This window comes from Strix aluco, chromosome 4 (genome assembly GCF_031877795.1).
Source record: "Strix aluco isolate bStrAlu1 chromosome 4, bStrAlu1.hap1, whole genome shotgun sequence".
Lineage (NCBI taxonomy): Eukaryota > Metazoa > Chordata > Aves > Strigiformes > Strigidae > Strix > Strix aluco.
The window spans coordinates 90,583,700-90,609,890 of NC_133934.1; the positions used below are offsets into that span (position 1 = coordinate 90,583,700).

General features: G+C 39.6%; 1 protein-coding gene across 1 annotated transcript in view; it reads right to left on the reverse strand.

Annotated features, from left to right (window-relative positions):
* Positions 1-1,899: 1,899 nt before the first annotated feature.
* EHD4 (EH domain containing 4) overlaps positions 1,900-26,191 on the reverse strand; it is a 33,952-nt gene continuing 9,660 nt past the window's right edge. Inside the window, exons 3-6 of the mRNA XM_074824178.1 lie at positions 21,847-21,944; positions 13,676-14,088; positions 9,488-9,652; positions 1,900-6,457 (exon numbers count right to left, since the gene is read on the reverse strand). Coding sequence (XP_074680279.1) covers positions 5,921-6,457; positions 9,488-9,652; positions 13,676-14,088; positions 21,847-21,944 — 1,213 coding nt within the window. The 3' untranslated portion in view covers positions 1,900-5,920. The remainder of the gene's footprint in view (positions 6,458-9,487; positions 9,653-13,675; positions 14,089-21,846; positions 21,945-26,191) is intronic.

The following is a 26,191-nucleotide window of genomic DNA, read 5'->3' on the forward strand; positions in this document are numbered from 1 at the left end:
AGTCAGCAGAGTATTGACTACAATCACAGCTCCCTCCCAGCCCAGCCTGCCCAGTCTCATTGTGAAGGCCACCCAGCCACGTAGAATGGTTGAAGGTAATTGGCGAAAGACATAGCATCATATAAACAGTTAACATTAAGGGTGCGAATTTTAGCAGAGAGATAAGACAGGGTAGTGCAAAATGAAGAAAAATTACAATTACTCCTCATTGTAAGCTAAAATTGCCAAGTCCAGAACTTACTGGTTATAGTTACGCTGTTGGTTAACTTCTAACTTTCAGACTTGACATGAAATGAATACATTTTTTAAAAAAAACACAAGTGATCTGAAAAGGAAATCACTAAGCATGAGCAGCATCTTTCAACAGTTCTCTGTTTAAAAAATGATAATCAGAAATCTTACAGTGCTTCTGAAATAGAGTATCTGGTGAGAGATATGTACCATCCATGTAAAGCGAGATGCTTTCACTACAATGAAATCTTCAGAGCTCCAGACTGAAGTGGAATGTGGGTTGCTGAGCTAGCAACACCTTGGAAAGAACATGGATAAGCTCTATCTCAGAGAAAAGTATAGGTGGGAGAACAAGTTAGACCTGGCATTAACAAGTTTGTAGTATTCACTGGACCAGAAAGTAACTTGAGTCCACAGTCTATCACTGGGTACAAATCTGTGCTAGCATGAAGTCCTGTGGAGAAAGGGAGAGGAACCCATGTCAATACCATGGTTTCCATGAGAGAAGGTTTTTTCCTTCAGAGGTCAGAAAAGCTGTATAACAGGTAAAAAAAAAAAATTTAAAAAGCTGTAAAACAGGTGTTTGCTGGGTTTGGGCATTTGTTATGGCTCATTGCCGTATTTTTTTCAATAGCTTATTTCAATTTATTGTTTCGATAGCTCATTGCAACGAATTCTGAGCGAAGGGAGGCACCTTCAGCAGGTGTGTTTGTGTATCTGGCTAAGCAGGGCAAGGCAGCCAACTCCTTCAGCGGGGGTTTAAACCCTCACCTTCTCCAAACTATTCCTGACTTACAAGGAACAATTCAAACAAGCCACTGCAATTCAACAGCAACGCAGCCTCCAGGAACCCGCAACATATTGTTTGCCCATGAAACACTTGCTTTCATGTGACACATGGCATGACCACCATGAGTGTAACAGCGTCGCTTGCTAACACTGCTACATACAAACCCTTTTAACTCTGCAGCAACTTAGATTTGACAGTGGTAGGAGCAATAACTAAACTGTAGTATCCTGGTGGCACAGATGCATCTTCGGAGATGCTTCAAGTTGTGTGTATACATAAGGGCAGGAGGAAATAATTTAAGCACAAAATTAAAATTAATGTTCTATTGATATAATTGGTTATTTTTAAGTAATAGATAGCACTGGGTGAAAGATGCCCTTGGATTTTTTGGGACAAACATATCAAAGTACTTTTTGCTAAACCGCTACTTAATCTACTCTTACTTTTCAAGGTTAGTACCCCCACTGAAGTTAAAAGAAGTGCCTCTCAGCTCAAGTTTCAAGCTTTCAATCCACACAGGAAATTTTTGATTTACCTTTCACACTTGGACTTTAAGGAATTTCCATGTTTAGACATTAAGAAACTCCAAAATTACATTCTGCTATAAAAAGCTAATTACAGAGAGATGCTGGAGGTTTGTTTTTTTTTCCTTTTTAAATATAAATTTAATTCTGGAATCAAGCCTTGGTGTGGGCAGTAATTTCAGCAACAAGTTCAAGGACACACAAGAGAAACAGCCATAAGCTATTACGGATACATAAACGGAGGTGGGAAAATAAGCAGCTTGCCAAACAGCTACCATGCTTATAAGTAGCAGGATTACAAAATTCTAGTCACTGAAAGTTTACCTTCCAGAAACCAGCTTACAAAAGAAAATCTCAGGTAGTTCAATATTAGTTTATTAAATCAGCAATTTTTATCACCACTTTCTAAAAATGATTACAAAGCATATTAAAATATATTACAGTATCTGCAAGGAATTTATTGTGTAATAAAAGTGCAACAATAATAAACTTAGAGGTCTGCCTAGTTGGACAAACTGAAGCACACTGCACAGATCAAGCCTTCCTTCAGAATGCCTTTGAAGTGAAAACAGTATTTTAACAAAAATATTAGAAAAGATGAGCATGTGAAGTATAAAACAAAGTTTATGTTAATTCTCTCAGTGCTAAGTTACACATACTCATCAAACCATACACTTCAAACTCTGCTTGAATTCCAACAATATAAAGAGCCAAAGTGAGCACACATTGTGAAGGGAAGTGAGAAGAAAAAGAGGGCACATTTCAAGTACTGGGGATGAACAATGTTGTTGAAAGTCCAGGACTGGATACTGCTGCTTTGAGACTGGGTTCCACACAAACCCATACCATCCCCAACTAACAACTGGGACCTTGCTCTGACCTAAAACCCTTTGTAAACTCACCATTTTCCAGCTGTCACAGCTTCAGAAGGCTCTTGCTGTCCTGTAGTGTAGTTATGAGCTGTGGCCCCGCATTTTCTGTTCCAATCTACAGCAAAATTCTAATTAATTTACATGGGAACAGAACTACGGTTGGTAATTAAAACTGTGTTGTGGAATAGTTGGAAAAGAGGTAAAAGCAGCAGTCTCTATTTTGGTTTATGGCAGCAGACCATACCTGTGGGCACTGATTTCACAGGATGAATAGTCTCACAGCAAACGTAATCAAGATCCTAGGCATAAAATGGCCAACAAATCCAACATCTTATTCTTTCTTCAGCAGAGATTCATAACATCAAATTGAACACCAAAGGTTACATCACACTGCTGTTCCAAATAACTACCTAGAGCACAATTTCATGAGAGAAGTTAATCCTGCTCACTTCTCATGCTCCTAACACAGGGACTCACTAACTCCACAGAACATTATCCAAACTGTTGCATGTGGCTGGTTCAACCAACTGAATGGGCTTGTAGGATCTGACAAGCCAGAGAGCCAGCAAGGCAAATGGAATAGGCCCACAGGTCTGTGAGGAGGTAGTGAGAAAAGAGATCCCTTCCCCTGAGCAACAGCAACCAACTCTATCAGTTTAGCTGTGCAAGAAGCTGCTGTTTAAAGTCCACATGAAATGTACTTTATTCCTATCAGCTAAGTACGATGTTAGTGCACTGCACCACATATCTAGAAATACATTTATGCATGTAGCTCTGCATGCCGATCCTGAAACACTTCTATTCCTCCAGATAAACAGAGAAAATCCACCTCTACTGCTATACATGCTTCATGCATTCCCTTTCCAAATTCTACAGGAAAACATAGGAAGAAATTTCAATCCCATCTAGACAGAATATTTTAACTTATCAAAATGATGCAATTCAATTCATCTCCCCTAAACCCAAGTTAGCACACTGTCATTGAGACTGAAGAAAAGGCTGTGTTCTCCCTTTTACTACAGTAAAGCTAGGAAAAAAAAAAAAAAAAAGACTGAGAAACTATTCTGCTCCTCTCACGCAGGGAGGATATTTCTACTGGCAGGGGATCACATGGCTCCAATGGATTTGGTGCATCACCCCTGGAAGCTACACATGGTGGGAACTCAAACATGGGTCCACCCCTGGAACCTGTGCTACTGAAGAGCAAGGTAAAGCAGACAGAGGCAGAAGATCAGCAACTTCCCAGATCCTCTCAGCTTTGCCAACACTACAGCAGTCACAATACACAAGCTTGCTTGCTTTTTCCTGGTGGCTTTCTTTACTAAGCTAGTCAGGTTGGTCATTGGTGTATGAATTTGTTGCTGACTACAAGCACTACACACAAACAAGCATACGTTACCACTTCTGCAGCCTGTTTTTTTTAACAACTCCTGCAATGTCTATAGACTACTTTTTGTTCAAAAATAAATTACACAGAAAATCAGTTACTCTGCAGATGTACAGTCACACAGGTAGACTCGTGGTCCAGTTTCACAGCTCCACTAAAGTGCACAGAGATGCACTAAGGCTAATTTGGCTCCTAATTTAGGTCTAACAGAAACAAAGTTGGTATGCTTGAATGAGAGGAAAACCTAAGAATTAAAAAAAGGCAAGCAAGTCCTCAAGAACAATTTAATTATGCCAGGATATCCTTGATGCAGGCCTGGAAGCCTGGCAAGGTAAAGGTGTCCTTCTGTCATTATTTATAATAGCTTTATTGTTTTCCCATGGTAGAGACCTGGCAAAGTTCATGGTAATTTCACATCAGAACAGAACAGATGCAGAAGATAAGAAGTCCAGAAAGATCTTAAGTATTAAACCTGACCGACAACTTACAAATATATGATTTGAAAAAAGAAGCTGAGGTTCTTCTTAGGTCACCTACAAATCTGAACACCTAAGTGTGACTAAAATCTTAACTGGCAGACAATACCCAATCTACTTCCCCCCCCCCACCCCCCCCCCGCCCCGCCCCTACTACAAAGATGCTAAAACACTTTCTGGCTTGCTCTGTCTCAGAAGGCACTGTTGCTACCACTTACCGAGACTCAAAAAGTGCTCAAAACTACAGTACCTTTGATGTGTAGGGTATTTCATACTACAAACGGAATACAAGTCCATTCCTGCTCACATGCACAGAGCAAAACTGACTGCCAAGTTTGATTTTAGAAAAGAACTGGCCCTCCCTGAAAGACTCAAGTTCACAGGGCCAAAAATTTGTGTTCTTTTAAGGTACTGATAAAAATCAGTTGTAAGCAGCCAGTATGTTCAACTTTGATTGTGTTAGAAAAATGGATGTTTATTAAGCATCCATTCCTTTCACAGATTGTTTTCAAGAAAGGAGTAATATCTGGAGGGACCAGGCTATCTTTTATTACAGTCAATGTAAAGATTCCTGTTAGCTTCCCCATCTTTCAAATCTGCCACCATACGAATTGAATCTCTCTTTTGTGGTTGTCAGCTACATGTTGGCAAAAGAAAGAGTTAAAAACTTTTCTAAAAATTATATAAAAAAATATACAGAGATAACTGTATCATTACCTGTAAATAGAAATTAAATACAAATGAAAATTTCCCGAGACAATTAGATGTGCTTTGAAGAGGCTTTGAGCAATGCACCTTTTCTGAACAGTGAGGCTTCATTTCAATGGAAATGAGGGTTTTTTTAAGCTTATGAAAACATTCTGCTGTCACTTTGAACAATTCAGAAATTTACTGTCTACAGAGAAGCTAAACTGAAACCTCAAAAGAAACTCCAAATCCAAGGAACAAAGGAGATTCAGTACTTCTAATGATAATACTGAAGAAGCAGTTCTTCAGAAAACAAGACACAATGACAGACTGAAAGAATCATTTTAATATTTTGCAGTTCTAGCTATAATCAGCAAAGTTTTAAAACAAGTCTGCTCACATTTTGAGCACTTAAAAGACTCTCCCTGTTACTCTTCTTTTACTAATCCCCTATTAAATAATGAAAAGAATAAAAAAAGTTCCTTTTACATCAGCCTTTTCTTAAACTGTAGATATGATGACTCGATGCCTAAAGTATGTTTTTAGCATAGAAAACATTCCTTGCATAGGCAGGTGAATTCAGCATTTAGAGCTTCCCTGCACTATTTACAATAGTTTGGAGAAACTTAAGTATTTAGATTTGGTGAAGGTCAGTGATTTTTACACATGGTCTTTTCTGCTTCATGGTTGTAAAGGCAGCGAGACACAGAAGCAAGACTACAAAATCATTTTCACCTTACAACAGAGCTATACAAGGCACTTGTGACAAGCATGTCTGAGTGAAGGTGCAGGGACAGCTACACAAATGTTTCCCTGCTACCGTGCTTCTAATTTCAGTAACTTGCGTGAGATGTGCTGTGAGATTTAAGGATCTAAGCCTAATTTCAAATTTTGGTGGTTTCAACACATTTGTTGAAAGATTTCCAAAATCCTCATTCTTCTCGTTGTATTTTTCACTCCGCTGTCTGGAAAGGTTTCCTGTGAGATGGTGGCACCAGGTGGGAAGGCAGTATGCCAGGCAGTTCATACCCATCCAGTTTAATCTTGATGAGATGTTTTGCTAATGCAAACTCCTCATCATCCAACATCCCATCACCATCACAGTCTGAAAGTTTCCAGATCTTCCCCAAGACACTGTTGGGTAGTTTAGAAGTCACCATCTCCTTCTTTGCACTAATCCCAGATATTTTGCCATTAATCGGTGACAGAGTGTAGAAAATCTCATCATAAGCAGGTTTATCTTTGGCAACAACCCATTCGTCTTCATCAGCTCCTTCCTTAGCACCTTCTCCGTATCCATGGCCAAAAGGTCCTGCCATGGTGCCGTCAAATGCTCCACCTTGTACCATCTCTGTGGGCATACTGCTCTCTTCTTGTCTGATCAGGCTCATCAGGGAGGCAATTTTGTTGGCCAGCATGTTATCCACAGCTTCAATTAGCTTTGGTTTCAAAGAATGAAATTTAGTGAAATCACAAGTCTCCAGCAGCTCCTGTCAATAACAAAGGTTTCAGGGACAGTAGTTAGGAACATTTCAGATACAATGAAGAGGTTAAAGAATGGACTTTAAATTAAAATAATCTGTAATCTTTTGAAGCAGGTTTCGTAACTGAAAGGCCTCCTGAAGGAGAAGCAAAGCTGACATATACCCAATGTATCGATGAAACACACTAAGACAATTTTGCAACCATGTATGAGCCCATCTATTAAATTACATTTACAATTTTCAAAATGGCAATGCATAAAAACATGACAGTTGATGAATGTTACCCAACAACTTTCCATTTGGTGATTTTCTTCCAAACATCAAAGAAAGCATGCAAGGAGATCCTCAGTCCTGCTAGCACTTACTCAAGTGTTTAACGTCAATAATAAATCCAAGAGTTTGCAGGACTGATCTGATTTTATCTTCTCATTTGTGGTTAGGTCATGAAGAAGTATCCTTTACCAGTAAAGAAAAACTGAGCTGGGATAACAGCAGCAGCGTTTTTAGAGAAGTGCTGTCAGAATTCATGAAGTATGGTCCCTACCAAGTTTTCATCTTGTACATAAACTCCTACTAACCTCAGTGAGGTGTTTAACTAGGTGATATGTGCTATTCCAACACAAGACCAAGCACGTTTTACACCAGAGCACTGGAAAGTTAAAAATGCTTTAGGCAATTATTAAATGATTTCTACAGGCAAAATGTTATCTGGGGAAGAGAGAGAGTTACAATGGAAACTTAAAAAAAACCCCCAAACAACCCCCCTCCAAAATCCCTCTCAAAATGGTATTAACCACTTTAACAAGTCACATCTATCACCTCAGGGAGCTGCTCTCATACATATCAGAACCATAATGATACAAACCCAAGAAAACTGAAGCACAGGCAAGTGGCTTTGCCCATGTACAGTGAACTTTCGATTTCTTAGAGGAAAATCACCAACCAACAGCCATCAGGTGACATTTATACACAATCACCTGATTTACAGCAACTGATCAATATAAATTTATGATATGCAATAAATCTTAGAAAGCAAAGGTCAAACCTGCTATCTGTTTTGGCACAATTTTATTTTCTCCCAATTTTGCTCCTCATTACAGAAGTGACTGATCTCTGATGTATGTATTTGCTGCCATCTGCTGCTGAGGCATAGCGACATGCACTATTAGTTTGATAAAGTTCCATTCAAATTTTGTTTCACTGTTCAAACTGACAAGTGATCACTTCTCATTCTCTCATTTCACACCACCAACAAAAGTGGCAAGGGAAGAAAGAGACAACTTTTTCCACACAACTCCCTTTTAAAGCCTAACTCATTAAACCCTTCCAACAATCCTGCCTGTGAAAACCTAGCTGAAATAAGATATTGTGCTTCATCTATAATTGACCGCCTCATGCCAATAATTGATTCCCAAGCTAAATATTTCAGTTCACAAAAGAAATTTGTGCATCCCTATAGATAGGTTAATGAGCCAGTCATCACTCTTTACGATTAGCAGTGAAAGTGTACCACATAAGTTGTCAGAATGATACACAAGTGTCAATCTGGAAAATCTCCTCCATCATACCCATCACCAGCCCATGGTCAGACCAAACTGCAGGCTCCTGATCTCATGTTCTTCAGCTTCCAAGCTGAATTATTTTCTAATTCAAAGGCCATTTAAGCAGCTTATGATCTGAGATCCAAAAGTTGCAAATTGAGGCTTGAGGAATAAATTGACAAGTATTGCTAACACAACATTAGCTGTTCTTCCCTAGGGTACTCTCTAAACAACTCACCTCAAATCTCAGGACAGAAGTAAAAAGGTGAGAAAAGTGACAGAAAGTTGGTAGATTGCATAAAGTTCAAAAGAGAAACAAGAGACAAAAGGCATTTAAAAATTAACAATAAGAGTACAAATTCAGAACTTCTACCTTCATGAAATACACACTCAGAAAGACAGGAGAAAAATGAAAGGCACCATTTTCAGAAGAGATCGGTTTTAAGTTGAACTTTTCAGACCACACATTGCCTTTATTGCTCACTGGCAAACAGTATCAGTAAGAGCAAAACCAGAGTAGGGTAAAAACTAATAATATGTGACTAAGGATATCTTGACCTACACAAGTATATGACAGCATTACAAAAGCAATATAAATACCCACATTTAGGACACAAAACAAGAACCAGCTTAACCTATTCTGGTTTCAGATGGAATAAAGTTCATTTTCTTCCTAGTAGCTGGTATAGTGCTGTTTCCGATTTCAGATGAGAATAGTGTTGATAACCAATGTTTTAGTTGTTGCTGAGCAGTGTTTATACTAAGGCGAGGACTCTTCAGTTTCTCATACTGCCCTGCCAGCAGAGGTTAGGAGGGGACACAGCCAGGACAGCTGACCCAAACAAGCCAAAGGGGTATTCCATGCCATATGACATCATGCCCAGTATATAAACTGAGGGAGTTGTCTGGGGGTCACCACAGCTCAGGGATTGCCTGGGTGTTGGTCAGCAGGTGGTGAGCAACTGTATTGTGCATCACTTGTTTTGTATATTCTATTATTATTATTATTTTCCCTTCCTTTTCTGTCCTATTAAACTGTCTTCATCCCAACCCACAAGTTTTACACTTTTTTTTCCCCCCCAATTCTCTCCCCCATCCCACTGTGAGGGGAAGTGAGCAAGCAGCTGTGTGGTGCTGAATTGGCAGCTGGGGTTAAAACCACAACATCCATAAGTGTCCACTGCCATTTTATTTGTACAAAACCTTTAGTGCTATCTGCCATGAGACACCAAATATTGACTAAAAGGACAGGTGGTCTGATTCCTTATGGCAATTTCTATAGTCCTGTATCAGTGGATGTACACTAAGCAACTAATTTTTTCTGTTCTGCACTGCTTCCAAGTCATGCTAACCCCATGACACATGACTGATTGTCACTTCAGCTGCGCTACTGCTGAAGACCCTAAACTATAATGCTCTGTCCTACCTTTTCCAATATGGCGATCCTGTTGCAAAGTTAGTATTATTAGAGTGGAACTGTAATCTATCATCTTACCTGCATTTTGCTGACTTCAGGGAAGTCCCCTGCTGAGATTTGGTATTCCCTTTGCAGCAGGATGTAGATCTCTGGTAATCTGCTGATCAGTTCCTTCTTCTTATTCTCTTTTCCAAATACAGAGGGCATTTCTTTTTTCAGATAGCTGATGATATAAGCGTGAACCTAAGAAGAAGCAAAACTGAAATCAAGACTAATGTTTATCTACACTTAACATTAGTGTTCTTCACTCAGGTCATAAAAAGAAACAGAAATAACGTTGCCTTGTGTCAGCTCAAGGATAAGATATTATCACCAATTGTTTCTGGAACATCATGCTTATCAACTTGCTTTTGCTGCTTTCAGCATTCCTTTGAGGGGCAGAGAAAAAGCAAACACATTTAAAAGAAATATAGATACACACCTGCAGTTTAAGGAGAAGCATGGTACAGCATTCTGTCAGTACCAACAGTGAGAGAAAAAGCAAGGCCCCGAAACCACGTCCTGACACTACATGCATGGATCATACAGAGCACCAGCCACACAGGTCCATCTGTCTCAGCAGTAGAGATCTCTAACTCCATTTGCTTTGCCAATTATTGCAGAAAGCAATGGAATAATGCCTCAAGTAATCCAAGTATGCTAAGTGGCAGGGCTATCCAGCTGAAGCGACACTGCATTCCTACCTGTTTACTCCCAGAGGAGTACCTATAGTCTATACTTACGCAGCCACCAGAGGATGACAAAACAGTCAGTGTAAGAACAGCATGTCATGGCTGCCTTGCAAGGCCTTAGGGAGAAAAGTAGAGCCTTTCCAGCAAATAAGGAAAGACATTAATTTAGGATGACAAGTCCTAAAAAACACATTGATACTTACAGAACTCTTAACAGTTTCCCATCTGCCATGATCAAGATAATCCAGCACTGCCATCAAAACATCCATCCTGCCCATGCACCCTCCTTCCACCCTTACCCTGAACCATTCATCTCTTCCCCTTCACCACCCTCCCACCACCTTTCACCACCAAAAGGATCTGCTTGGCCACACAGCAAGTGATCTGGTTCAGGACAGACACGGTGGCTGCGCTTCTTAACTGAGGTCAGTTCACTTATCCAGTTTGTTTTGTGGACACTGATACTCATTCTGTACGTGAGAGGGAAGTGCAAGGGCAGCTTTATTTTAGAAGCAATGAACATCTGTCAACTTAACGTAATCAAACCACTTTCCTAAGGTCTGACTCTGACCGCTGAAGTCAAATGACCTCCGCAACAGGATAAATCTTTACAGAACTCAGGTCCTTCTTCATTAAAAATGGATGAAGCTGTTCCCAAAACAGAGGTTACTTACAATTTTCTCACACACTGAAAAAACCACAGATGTCTATCAAACTGTTGAGCAGTAAAAAGCTGAAATTTTGAAGACTGGGGTAAGACAGACTACCACAAAAACGCATCAGTAGCAAAAAAGTGATTACGTAGATGTGGTGTAAGTATAATACTGAATACCTACCAAAACATGCCAGAACGTGCCTTTATAGTGTTCTGTACAAATCTTACACAATCTGTACAGGGGAAGTGCTCCTACTTTCCTTACTTATTTAGGAAGCTTACTGGAAACTGGGGAAAAAAAAAATCTCTTTGTTTTTAAAGAACAATAGTGTTACCAGTTTTTATTTGTACGTCTTAAGATCACAGCTTTCACACAACATCACTTCCTCATATTTAAGAGGAGTGCATGCATTTTAATTGCAGATAAATTTAGATTTCTACAGAGGAGAAAGAAAATAAAGAGCATAAATAAGAAGGGTTTCTGCATAAACCCATGACATCTTCTAATAGGGTAGATATGATTATTTCTCCAGAATGATAGAACTGATTCAACAAGGACATTCCACTTCACTCAAGGGAATTTATAAATAATTGTAAGTAATTTTATGGATCTTATGTTTAAAATAATACTTCTAGCAAAACCAGAAAAGTATGTTTATAGTTCACAAGCACTAACAGTTTCACATGCGTATGCTAAGCGGTCTAAGGTCTGCCAGCATGCACGTGTGTTTCTTGTAGATAAGAACAGTTCCCATCCTCAAAATTGGATAGTGAGTCACAGGACTTAAAAAAGAGAAAAAAGCCTAATGCCCAAATTTGGCAGCAAGTTGACAGTTTGCTTTTGTTTTTAGTTACTATACATGTTTTAGAAGAGATTAAGAACAGAGGGGCATAGAAATAGGACCAAAAAATGTAATGCTGTAAAAAATTATTTTTGAGTGTCAGTACTTTAAGGTCAGTCTGGAAGACAGAATGACGACACTGGAAAGATTACATTGCTGCTTTCCTGCAGATAAACAGTTTAGTCCCCTTCCATAGCTGTCTAATCAGCAGGCCCTATGAGCATTATATTTTGTATTTACCTTTATCCATTTTTATTTTACATTACATAGAAACACCTAAAGACAATTCATCTGACACTTTTCCACTTCCAAAATGATTGTAACTAACGAAAGCAAAAAGCTGCCAACAACATTCACAAAAATAATTGAGATCATAACTTTTAACACAACATAGTCAGGAATGTGATTTTAAATGGAATTTTCAAAGAAACAACTGCTACGTAAAGCTCAGGCCACAAAAAAAAAAGCTTTAAGTGTGTCATTATATACAGAAAGTTAATTACACCAACATAGGAAGTGGTATACATCCCCAAACAACTATTCTTATATCAATGTAACTGCCAGTCCTCTTCATTTTTGCTTAAAGTCCACATGAAAATGTGTTCCAAGACAACTTCATTAACTCAATTCACATTCTGTCTGATAACTGCATAGGAAACTAGAATTTCTGTCTGGTACCACTAGCTTTCTCCCCAAGTACCCAAGTATTTCTGAGGTTAGTTTTCCTTCTTTTCCAATTTTCCAAATGACAAATCGTAATCACCAATTTTCATTTTGTTCTTGAGCTTTTCAAAACAAGAAGAAGCTTGGCAGTGCTTTTAACTATTATTCTAACAGCAGTTGCAGTGCTACAGTAAAAGAAACTCTCTGCAGAATCAGAGAAACAGGCATAGAAATATTTCAGACTGCAAAGCAAGCTTATTCTAGTCAGGCTGTGAGAAGAAAGGACAGATGAAGCTAGTATTGTTAAGCAGGGAGTCTGTAGATTAGTGTAAAATATAACCAGAGGGTTTTATGAATAGGTAATTAAAACTTGGTGATAATTCACAAAGCTTTAAAGTGACATCCACTCAAAGATAACTAAAGACCTATCAAAAACATTAAACAGGTTTTAAACAGGTTTTCAACAGTCAGCTGTAGACAGCCACAGCACTGACACACACACCCTGCCTGCACACACTAGTTAGCGACTGTGAGTTGCACACAGTGCATGCACTCCTCCAGAGCCAAAACCAAGGGGAATGGTGACAGGGGCTGCCTACAGGGGGGCACATAACTCATGTTCCTGGATAACGAGAGATGGGTTTTTCTGGATATGATGACACAAAGTCTGTATCACCCAAGTGTCTTTCTGACTGGGAATGAAGAAGATGTAATCTGAGAGGCTCAAGAGTTTCAATCTAATGCAGAAGCACCTCTCCAATTCATCAGTACCTGTGCTTCACCGAGAGTGAGGCTTTTAATCAGTCTTGTATGCCAGGGTGCAACATAAATGCATTTAGTCAAAGTGTTTTTTCACAGCAGCTGATTGACAGTGTGCATTAAGGCATTAATATGCAAAAAAGAGTATGGAAGGTGGCATGTGAATATGCAAAAAAGCATATGAAACGTTGTGGTTTTTTGCTCCCCCTCACTTTTTATGGTGTTCTCTACATACCAGCTATTGTTTAAAAAAAAAATAAAAAAGAAAAAAAAGAGTGGTTTATCTCTAAAAACTAACATTAAGATTACCTCACTGCACAATGTAAAAAAAATTCACTCCCCTTCCAAGCAAACAATAGCTTTAACAGCCTAAAAATCATCAAAACCCTTCTCTAAAGTTAGGGAAGCATCCCAGTACAAGTCTCGATTTCCTCCTACTTATTTATATATCCTGAGTGGCTACCTCTTCCTTGAAAAACTGACAATTCAACCCATTTGCTGAAAAACACACAGTTTATATGTACAGAAAAAGACTGGGAAGGGTGAGAAAGGACACAATGAGAGAGACAGAAGAGACTGCTCATTCAATTGACGTAGTTTTCTTATCTTTTCTTACCTTTGCAAGTCTTGCCCTTTTAATGAGATCATTGAGTTTCCGCACAGCAGCCTTTTGTGGGAGACTCTGGATATCCTTGAAAAGATCCTGTGCCTCTGCTTCAAACAGTTTTCGATTCTCTGTGTTTCGGAGAGGATGGGCCCAGAAGGAGCCAATGTAGACCCGCAGCACCTCTGGAGTGTTGATCACCTTTCCCAGGGACCACATGAGTGCACCGTAGACCCTCATCAGCTGCTGTGTATCCACTTGGTCAGCCTTATTAAGCACCACTCGAATCTTGTCATCCTGGCCCCGGAATGACTTAATAGCCTCCGAAAACTCATCAGATATATCCAGCTTATGGGCATCAAAAAGGAGGATGATGCGGTCGACCCTCTCAGCAAACCACTGGAGGACTTGGCAGAAGTCATAGCCTGAAGGAAGAATACACTATTACAGCCCTACCAGTCAGAAAAGTGAGTCTCAGAGAAAGCAGGGCTGGGGACAGGGAACAAGGGGATCACAGCATCTACCTGGGGGAAGAGATGGGCCACCCGGAGGAGAGTGTCTGTGGATGATGAGGTCAGGACAACTGTATCCTACATTTCTTAGACTGGTCTCACTATTACCACCTTTTGTTTTTCTCACTCCCCTTCCCTCAACCTTCTCATCCCTCTCTTACATCACTATCTTTTGTGCTGCTGTGAGTTACCATCTCACACCTATGTTTGCCTCCTCCCAGGAGTTTTGGCTCCAGCAGAGTGCCCAAGCTAAGGAGGTCTGTGGGGCTCTTACCACAAGCTCTCCATCACTGGTAACACTGACCACTTTGGTAGCACTGCCTATCTGTACTGACAAGGAAAACAGCACAAGTGCAGCACTCCAGCGTAAGTCAGCAACCAAACATATTTGTATTTTAAAACCATTTCCAAACTCATCTCATTGCAACAGTTGCTGTTACTTCTCCCACAGCAGACTCAGAGTAATGTGCCTGCGTTGCTGATGGCTTTGGGGACGTGACAGGTTACAGAACATGAGCAGTGACCTTTCTGATCATCTGAAACAAACTTTTTGATGTTCTAAAGGAAAGCCTATTCATAGCACCTGTCTGAACACTTTTATGAGTGCAGCCGGTACCTAATCCACCCAACAAATAGTATCAGGAACTACTTATTCACAAGTGACACATTTAACCCGCAGAGAGTAACCACTAGTGATGTGGCATTGAGCTTGGTGTGGATGTGACTCATCTTGTTTGAGTAAGGAACAGTAAGGTATGAGCTGGGAGCTCACATTCCACCCCTCCTCTTCCTCTCAGAAACAAATCAGAGCTAAAAGAGGGAGCAGTCAAAATGCAAGGACTGGTATAAAGTAACCCCAACTGAATCAACAGCTTCACTCCCAGCAGCATATATTTAAATGCCAACAGCAAAGAAAGCTCAGTTACCACCAGTGAGCCCTCCAGGGTGTCTTCAGTCATTTCTCAACTGTGCAAGATAAGCCTTTAAACCTCAAATGCCCCAGCAAAGAAAACCCACTTAGACTACTCAATATGTGAGCCAATTATCCAAACACTTCATACAGCTGATCCAGAAACAAGAAAAAGCCTCTTCACCACTCCTCATTCTTCCTAGTACGTTTTAAACTGTATAAATAAAAGGGTATGGGGACATTGTTAAGTTGCTTAGCTTTTCTTAAAACAATGATGGTTCAGTTAAGTCATTACTCATTATACCTTCAGGTTGTTGGTCTTTTAACAGGGAACCCAAAAGCAAATCAGCTTTTTTTGCTTTCCAGTAGAACATAACTAGGGCCAACATACATGAAAGTAATAGGAAAAAATGGGGAATGCCAGATTTGTCATGGAGAATACTTGTGCATGTTTAGCAACACAGGAAATAACTCAGTCTTAAATATTTTATTTAAAAATTGCAAATAACATATGAAATGAAATCCAGAAATTCTAGTTAATAGTGACAAAATGTCCCCAGTTACCTATCTTCCCTGCCCCACCACCCTCCCAAAAAAAAAGACCACAAAACATCACTAAAAATCCAACACGGACACATCAAACTGAAAGAAGAGGGTTATGTTAAAAAGATGTTATTAGGATCCAAAAGGATGCAGGTCAGACTCACTAACCAGCTATACAAAAAAAAAGCCAACATAATCTTTCCCACTGAAAGGATTACTTCGTAAGGAATGCAAAATCCAGCCCCTTTCCAGATAATACTGCTCTGGCGCTTTCATACTTCTCTCCTGTGACCAGTTCCTGGAGGGCTGAATGCGAGATGAAAGGTGCAGCAAGGAGGAAAGCTGCACAAAACACAGCTGGAAGAGAACTCTTTTCACTTTACACTAACAAACTAATCAAAACCAGTATGTATAATTTATCGTTATAAAAATTTAGCAGGAAAGGGAGATCTTGTATGTCACTTGCATGTCATGACGTAGTTGAAACGGTGCACAAATCTGAGCTATGCAATAACCTGTTCTGATTTCATTCACGTAGAAGGAAATAGGCTTGAAATGAAATACATAAAATTGCAAAATGGAGCATGTTAAATTCCATTAAGTTTCCCACAAATGAATGTGAGAAGGTGACTTAAGGCTTGTGAAATATATACATTCCCACCACACATTTGATGGATTTTGAACTGTAAAGACAACTGTGCAGGCACAAGTGTATGTTAACTAGCAATAAATTTATTTCAAATAGGGATTAAATATTAATGAACCATTTGCTTTAAGAAAGAATAGTCGAATAGTCCACTTATTGAAAATGGCTAAGAAAAAGACCTCAAAAAAATCTGAAAAAATCTATTATTTTTAATAAAAACTTGTCATTAGAAGTGAACCTATTTTAGATACAAATTCAGTGATTACACATTGGAGTATATCTGAACTACAAAGAAGTGATATATAGCTAAATATTTCAGTGCTGAGACACAACACTCTTAGGATCCTGTCACATACAGTACATGTGTGGATTAGGGCTTTCAAAGTTTAACAGTACGAGGTCAACACTGACCAGTTTGGAAAACTTGACCAAAAAAATTTAGTGTAGACACTTCTCAGCCTCCTGCTGCTCTACCATTGCTCTTTCTTCAAAGGTTTGTTCCCAATGAGTGATGTCAGCAATTACATCCAGCCTGAGGATCTGTGTCTTACCAGGTACATCATGTACTTGCATATTAGAAGTCCCAAGTCACCCTTGTACCCAGCTAGGGGACAGAGGAGAGCAGCAACCCACCAGCAGCACTGCAGAGCTCTTGAGTTCATCCCGAGCTGCAGGGAGGGAGCAAGCTGGTGCCTCCAACAAAGGCATAACTGTTGGGCATCAGTAACAGGCTGAGCAGAGACCACACAGAGGAGAACAAAATGAAACAATGCGGAAGAGATGAAAAAACTGGAGAGAAACTGCACATGGTTACCAGCTCTGGAAACACTGATGCGAGGAATGATCATGAGCTCTCATGTGTTACTAGCACAGGGCAAAGTGCCAGGCCCGTGCATGACAGCCACCAGCCACACTCAAAGATACAGCTGCGCAATCGTGCAGTATGAGCGTGGGTCAATTTTCTGTGCCAGTTTGTAATAAAGATTTAAACAAGCAGTAGGCTTTCCCTTACTGGCCCGTGATAGATAATTTCCAACTTGCCCTAATGGCATCTCCCAAAGCTTTTGCAATTTAGAAAACAATTAGGGAGGCTTGTTGGGCTCCACCCATCCTCTGTGAGCACAGACGGGCAGAGTGTCCAGTTCTTCCACTCCTGGGGCTGGCACTACTGGCACAGCAGAAGAGAGGTGCCTCTCAGATGAATGCTGCAGTGAGGAGCCTCCAAACTTAGAGAACAGTACTACCCACCTACAAGATGAATCAGGGGTGGGCAGAATGCTGGAGCCATCCCTCCTGCCATTGCTGTCTAAATACCACACAACCAAGGCTACAACACACAATTTGGATGTGAACAAGTGCAGCCTTTCCCACCCTACCCAATCTGCTGCTCTTCTAATGCTTTGCCACAGGTGAGCATCTGAACTTCACAGTCTTTCAAACAGAGCTCAGTCCCACATGGAAAGATGCACTTTTGCTGTCTGGGGTGGAGGTTTGCAGTTATGTTAATGAAAGCCTGTCTCAGACCAGCACTCCTGGTTAACACTCTTACTGCACTTACTGTCCATGGACTGATCCTAAAGAGAATGTACAGCGTCTCACTGCAAGGCAAAGCCTGACACAATGCTGCAACTACATACACGTCACCTTACTTAATCCATGACTACGTTTTCACAAGCCAGATTGAACTGAGAAAATTACCCGTATTTAAGTAACTCCAGTTGTAAAAATGCAAGCTAACCAATATCCTCTGTACTCCTGTGAGCTCTTTCGCTGTACTTCTTGAAACCCTTGCCTTCATGCCACTCGATCATGAACCAAGCCCCCCCTCTTCCTAAAAGCAGTTCCTCCCCACACCCCGCCAGACATTGCTTCTCCTTCCTCCTCTCCTTCTTCCTTCCAAGTCTTGCAGACCATACGCACATTTCTGTCTGACACAGGCTTTGTGAACGTCACCAGTGATGCTGCAGAAGCAGCACAGGGATGGGCACTTTCTGACCGGGGACAATGCTGGCACACATCTGCACATTCCCATCCAGTCACTTAGGCAGCCCCTGATCTGACAGGCAGGAAGGCTCTGGCACATCCTCTTGCTGACAAGAGGAGCTGGAAAGCTGCGTCAAGAGAGACAGCTTTGAATGTTGCACTCTGTGTATATTTTTGACCCTTTAGAAAGTGATCAGCTCCATCCATGGCCTGGATGTTTTCCAGAGTTATAAATAAAACATACTGGGAAATAGTGCATATCCTTTATTTTTACATAGTCCCTTTACTGTTTTCCTGCATTTTAAAACTGAAAGTTAACATTTGATTGCTTTCTTGGTCTCTGAAGGCTTCACCTTACTCCTAGTGATACCTGCCAAATTCTATCACTATGCAGGTGTTACATCAATTTATAGGTAAATAGTTAAGCAGTAGCTCACGGGAAGATGGAAAACACCAACAGCAAAGAGTGAGGGTTTTACACTGAGGTCCTGTAACGTTATTCTTCCATCAAACACATTAAAACATCACCGATAAGAAAAGCTGATGCTCACTGACATTAGAAACAAACTGAACTTCTAGAAAGGTAATTTAAAAACTCAGATATGAACAGACACCAGCAATGTGCAGAACAGAAAGCATCTAAAAATACTTATCAGGTGTTATTAAATGACATATTCCATTACTGAATTATGAAAAATCTCATTTTGTATATATTATTTAGAGAATCACAGCAAGATTCATAAGAAACAAAAGTTTGAGAGAAATAGAAAGAAACCAAAAGCTTAAAAAAATTTGCTGAATTATAAAATTTTGAAATATGAAGTTGTGAAACTATCAGGAAAGAAATTCTGAAGAATCACCCTGTATATCCAGAGCTTTCCTGGCAAGCACAGAAAAGCATCCCTATGTTTAAGTCTATAATCACCTTCACATTGAAAGGAAATGGCAGTTCCCATAGTGAAGCACACTAGCTGCAACCTTTTTCAGTGAGAAGCAGCCAGTGAATTAAAGGGGTAACAACACACAGTTTGTGGGAAAAAAACCTTTGTTGGTCTGAAGGTGTACAAACAGAACCTTCTCTGACAGACACACAACTACGGACAGCATAAAACATCTTGTAGAATCCTGCTTACATTTGCACACAGTGATTTATAAAGTAACCTAAGCAGCTCAAACTTCAAAACATGCTGAATTAGACTTATAGCATAAATACGTTGAAGTCAGTCTGACTCCTTCAGGAAGCAGGTCAGACAGGCCTCGCATTGTGCAGCACCACAGGACAAGTCAAGTTTGTACTCCACAAAACCACCCGTATGGAAACTGCATAAGCAGCACAAAAGTCATATACAGGAAATGTATCTGACTATGCAGTATTTCAGACATGGTTGAGCACGGTATTGCCTAATCATAAGAGCATGTAATAGGTACATGCAATAGGGTCCACACAGTGACTTGTAGGTACTTCACGTACACCAGTGCCTAAGTATATGAAACCTTAAACCTTGGCAGCACTTGCCCTGCAAGCCTGGGGCACAGAGAGAACAGTGCTCTAAAGCTGACTCCCAAAACCTTATTTATGGTACAGCCACACTGGTTAAAGCTAAACAGCATACAGGAGGACTACATTTGTGACAAAAGAACTATGCCAAGTTATGTACTCAAGACAACCCATAACACATAAAAAACCCCCCGATTCATGAAATGCAAACTAGTCAAGTTAAAGCCTGTGAAACAGGTAAGAGTTTGAGGCTATCACTGAGCACTGTCAACTTAGGTGAAAGTTTACCATATCAAAGGGCAGGCCAGCTAGGCCATAAAAACAATCGATAAGGCACATGCCATCAAGAAACGGAGTTTCTGAATGATAAGGGAACAGTCATATGTTTTGTTAAGTCACAAGAGCAATTCTAGATGGCAGTGAAGAGCCGTGGTCATTCAAGCAACACAGGACTACCAGTGAAACATTATCTGGAGTGAAACACAGCTCTGTCCCACACATGAAGTCTGGGACTTCCACAGCAATCCCTAATGGTGTTGAATTTTGTCACACAATTGCTCACTTTTTCAGTGGCATATTAATATGATGCTTTAGTTTTCTGCTTATTTCATGTTCACTTCCATACCGTTATGAAAGTGATAACAGATACTTGAATGCTGCCAAGCATCATTTTCCCTAGAGAGGGAGAAAGATGCGCCTAACTTTTCTTGGTGGAGGAAAAAGGTAGCTGGAATAAACAATGGAGAAGCAGAAGTAGGAGATTTAAGACCAGCTTTGATTTTATCAGACTCTGTGTAAACTGAGACTGAAACATTTTGTGGACATTTTATGAGAGGGTTTTTCAGGATTAAAGATCATTAGTTATACACTTGGTTATTTCTGCCTAGAAATAAGAGTGCCAACACACAGTATTTGCTTTACTCATCTTGTTTCACAATATTCAAGCCTTTGCTTGTGCAGATGTAGCACTCGTGCTGTTCATCTCTACTAGTTCACCAATATATCACATACAGGAAAACACAGCTCTCCCCATGATGAACGCTTTAACATGACTATGAGCAATAGAGAGGACAAAACAACCCACACTGTCACTTAAAGAATCCAGAAACATCTAGTAGACCCGTTTACTAAGCAAGCATAGTTTAGATTACAGTCCTAAATTAATCTCTTGTTATATTAGTGCAATTAAAGGACAAGACTATGGTTGCACAGCTGCCATATATTGTGCTTATTCCAGGATTTCCTCGAAAAATTCCAAGTGTAACATGTTAAAGAACTGATTATTTCCCCTCCCACAGACATGAAACAGATGTTTCCATTTCTTAAGAGAAGGTCTGAAAACGGACGGCAGCATAAGCCACACACTGGATCACTACCATTTATAACTCCACAGAAATCTCTGACACGAACTTAAATGCAGCTGAAAGAAGCAAGGAAGAAAGTTATTTACATTATGATGTTTTAATATTTTCTCAAAGACAGGCTAGTTTCTTAAAAAAAACAGGATTCAGTTCTTTGTAGAATTTTCATTTTATTAAAAATATTACCATTCCCTCTTCCTCCTGCTACCTTAACTCTTTTGACTGAAAATTATATTAGGGCATGACTGAGCAACCTTAAGAAGCAACACTAGCAGCTGTGCCTACAATAAAAGCACCTTATTTATAGCCCAACCCCCTCAGTTTTAAAACATGACCAGCTTGAAGAGCTATAGCTATTATGAAATATTTCTTCATTCATGAACTTCAATAGCATATATAGTAGTCTAGACATTATTACTTTGTGGAGAGCAATTAAAATGATGGAAATAAGGCTTTTTCTCAGAGGCGTCAAAGCACTAATTTGTCAGACCATGCAACCATAGCCATTTGCAGCCATAGCACCAGGACAACAGAAATCCCAACCCAACCAGTTTTCAAGAGAAAAATTCCAAACCCTACATCCAGCTTTAAAACATGGGTTTAATAGGCCTTGTAGCAAGAAAGTTTGGCACACATCACCACTAAAACAGGCCCCCAACAGATTAGGATGATGACTTGTCCAGTATAGCAAAAATAGCAAGCTCTGTTATTTCCAAGCCCTGCAGCTCACCTCTGCTGATGCGCTGCTTCTCTCCAGAGAGAATGCCAGGGCTGTCAATGATACTGATGCTCTTCAATACCTGGTTAGGTAACTGAGAACACATGAACCTGCAGGAAAGGAGGTGAAAAAACCAACATTAACAATAGCTCTAGCTCACACATAGGTTGTCCCTTCAGAACTCCCCTTTATGTACCTGCTTTCAGAAAGACTCAAGTGAGATTTTTGAAAAGTTTCTAAAGTCCTAATGAACCCCTATGTTTGGCAACCATACATGTTTAAGAACACAAAACATAAACAGAGAGCTTCTCATAAAAAAGAAAACACAGGAAAACCTTGTGGAACTGTATGCCTAAGTGCTGATAAAATTCCAAATTTTGCAAGAGCTGACAACATGGGCTGTATAGGCAACATTAAAAAGATTCCATGGAACATTTCGCTGGGACCAAAATTAGTATACACAAGAAACAATTCTTTATGTACTCCAACTTTTGCCCAAATTCAAAGAGATTCAAAAGAAAAGGGAAGCACGCAGAAAGCCATACTGACAATATTCCAGTCACTGGCATGTCACTGTCTCACCTGTTCCAGCAGCATTTGAACACTCTGTCTCCAATCCACCACCCTCCTTAGGTGGAGCTTGCAGAGGACTGAAAACAAACAGTATTTCAATACCCGCAAACGGAGCAAAAGCTTTCACACTGCCAGAACCAAGCGTTCAGATTACACACAGCATGTTCTAAACAATAACCTCCTGCCTCTGTGACGGGAGACAAATTCAGAGATGGTATTATGAAAAGTAAATAATTCACGAGGCCTCTGAGAGTTGTGCAGAACACTTTGTGTGTTAAATCCAAACTACTCTGATGCTTCTGGGATAGTTCATGACTGAAGAGACTCACCACCCTTCATCATAAACTGCCTTTAAGAGATTTGCGTAAGAGTTTAATCTTCTTATGGGGTAGCAGCTGAAGACGTACTAACAAACACACAATGTAACCTACCCTCCTCCCGTGAAGCTGCCCAGAGGCTGCCTAGCACAAGGATAAGCTGCAGACTCAGGCTGTAAAATGGCTGCCCTGCATTAACCCATCACTTTAGAAGGCACACTACTGCAAGAAATACGGTATCGCAAATTTTAACTGTGCCAAGGGCAAACAAGAACTTTAAGACCAAGGATAATCTGAGTTAGGAAGAGTTCAGGCAGTTAAATATCTGATAGAAAATGCAAGATATATCAAAATTTGGAAGCTATTGTTCGACATATAACAATCCAGATGACTCAAAGGAAATCAGGAAGAAAAAAAATCCTTACATCTCACTTCACCTTGTTTTTCAGGTGACCTTGTAGTAATAAGACTAACAAAAGCACATAGCATGTACATGGGTACAACAGAAACAGAAGCATGAGCTATGCCTCTCACTGAAACTCAAGAGGGGGTAAGGAAACAGCAGCCATGTTGGCCTGATAAAACCTTAGGGTATGTAAACAGCACTACCCTTTTGGGATGATTTTGGTTTTGTTTGTTAGTGTGTTCATTGGGTTTTTTGTTTGTTTTATGGTTTGGGGGTGGGTTTTTTTGGTTGTTTTTTGTGGGTGTGGGCGTTTTTTTGTTTTGTGGTTGTCTATAAAATACTGCATATCTGAAGCAAACTCTTCCACTAAGGCTGATTTTCTACCAGTGTAACAGATGCTTTTCAAAGAGCAGTGAGCTACTACTGAATAAAATAACATTTTTTGAACTTTCCAAAACCTAAAGGAGACACTATGTTAAAGCAAACACATTTTGTTGAAACATAGTGGATGTGCATAAGCAACAAATAAAACACATTTGACCATGTCAAGCATTACAAAAACCACATCACTAGTATGTACAACACGAAGTAACTTTCATAAATTTGGAAGTGTGAAGACTGAATTTTTGTATGTTTTTTCTTATCACTTTATTTCAACTTTAGAAAGCCCAGCTCTTGTTTAGTATCACTGAGATGTTTCCAGGCCTATCTTACAGAAAGACAGACACCATTATTTCATCTGAACAATACAGCAGTATTTTGACTCAAGCATTGCCCAAACTGCTGGACAGTTGGAAAAGGCCTAGAACTACAAGCTTCAGAAACGTAAAGATGCTGCAGTCTTCACAATAGTCATTACTGGCAAAGGGAGAAGGAAAGTATATAGGAAAAGGATATGAACTAAAAGGATAAACACTGAATTAACTGGCTGTAGCTTTTAGAATATATCCATAATCTAAAGACAACAGATGGGTTAAAAATCCTACATCAAACTAACATTTCAGACAACTCAAAACTGTAATGCTAGTTGTATTTGAATATCTTTTTGACATTGAGACTTGGCTCTGAACTACTCTTTCTTACATGACCTGTATGAACTGTGATTTTAAGTACTGCATCATAAAAAGCAAAATGGCATACTATATACCTAAATGACAACAGACCTTCACAAAAAGAAGTGTTACAAAAATAGTTGTGCGAATTAGATGACTGTAACTGCTTATGACACATTAGACCTTTGATACTGTCGTGTCTTTCATATTATCATAAAACTATTGTTAAAGAAAACCACCAATATTAGACTATCCTTGCAAAAATAAGTTACATTGTTTGCAGAAATGAAATCAACAACCTTGTAAACATCTGTTGTTGATTTTTTTTTTAGATTAACTTTGGATGACTCAAGGAATCTAGTAAGAATTTATACTCCTTTTTGTGTCCAGATACCCATTAGAATAGAGCAGGACCATGTGTTTCTTCTCATGGTCTTCTGGTATACTGCAATATTCTTTCCTCACTAACTGTAACCAGCATCGAGGGGCACACTAGGTCCTGTCCCCATCCCCTTCCCCCTCAACTTGCCTTAAAAGTACTCAGGGGAAATAAGAGACAAGTTTCTACACTCAGGAGCCTTACAAAGGCATCTATTGCAAGCAGTGAGATACAGGGGGAAATAAGAATAAGAAGGGGTCATGGAAAAAAGAAGCAAGGTGACATCAATAAATTAATGCAGCTAATTAGTAAGTACAAGCCTAGATTGTGCTACCTTGTTCTTGTTTGGTTTCCGTTTCTCCATTACCTCAGTCACTGTTTCCTTTCATGTTATATTTAGATAAAAAGGGCACTTAACTTCGCAGTTTAAGTATCCATAGTCTTAAGTTCTTCCACAAAGCAAAACACTAGGATTGGGAAATCGTTTAAAAAGAAGATGGGCAAGAGGGAGGGAGTAGAGAAAAATCTACTAAGACAGGAGTGAAAAATGTATTTGGGTATAAAGGACTGTCAGCATTGCAGATGAGAAAAGGCAAAGTAAAACATGGGGTATGATTGCAGGTAAGAACAGGGGGAAGTTACTCAAAGATACTGAAATGAAGCCTAAGACATTTTCAACTAGGTGAAGTAGGAAAAAGAAAGGAGTTGACAAGTTTTGAAATAGCAGCAGTATGATCAGAGTGGCAGACCGAGGGTGATGCTAGGGGCTTATAAACACCTAGATCTCTGCTGCAAAACTAAGGAGCAAACGTGACTGTTGGGGAAGATAACGTTGCTCACAGCACTGCAATATAACAGTATCACAGTCACCAAAAGAACTGGAATAATTTAGTCGGTTACTTTGAATGTACATCTTTTTAGCTTGCAAATAATCCTGCTTGCATAAGATTCAGTACCTGACACAACCAGCTAGACAGATGATTTAGCCAAAAAATGATGTGTGTACCATTCATCCAAACAAACACGTAGCATTATTACATGTTGCGTGTAATTATTTTACTATTGTTAAAAATACAATTTACAGTATAATTATATTAACTTTTTGTGGAGACCACAATGGTGGGGAAAGAGAGAAACATCTGGAGAACAGGATTTAGCCAGTAATCCCACAGAAAGCGGTCTTGGACCACAAACTTATTATTTAAAATGGGACTTGACTGCAGCTTCCCACAGCACATATTCTTATCTCTCAGCAAAGTGATAGCCAAGCCAACTATGAGCAGCTATAAACTTTCTTCTGTGAATAAGCACAGCAAGAGATAAGACCATACATGATGAACTTTTAACACATATGCCAGCACTTATCAGCTAAACAGGAAAGTTTATTGTTAAAAGAGAACTAATTTAGATTAATTGGCTTGCAAAGCCAGGCCTCCATGTCAAGCTACCATCAAATACAGGAAGAAAACAAGGTGATTGCTCACACAATGCGAACAAAGTTATTAATAACTTCTAACTGGAAATATTTAAACAGCAGCCATCCAGAAGCTAACAATATCATCCTGGTCTATGGGACTGCTTGAAGAGCAGCTAGTCAAAATTAAACACTTAACAACTTGAATATGTATTT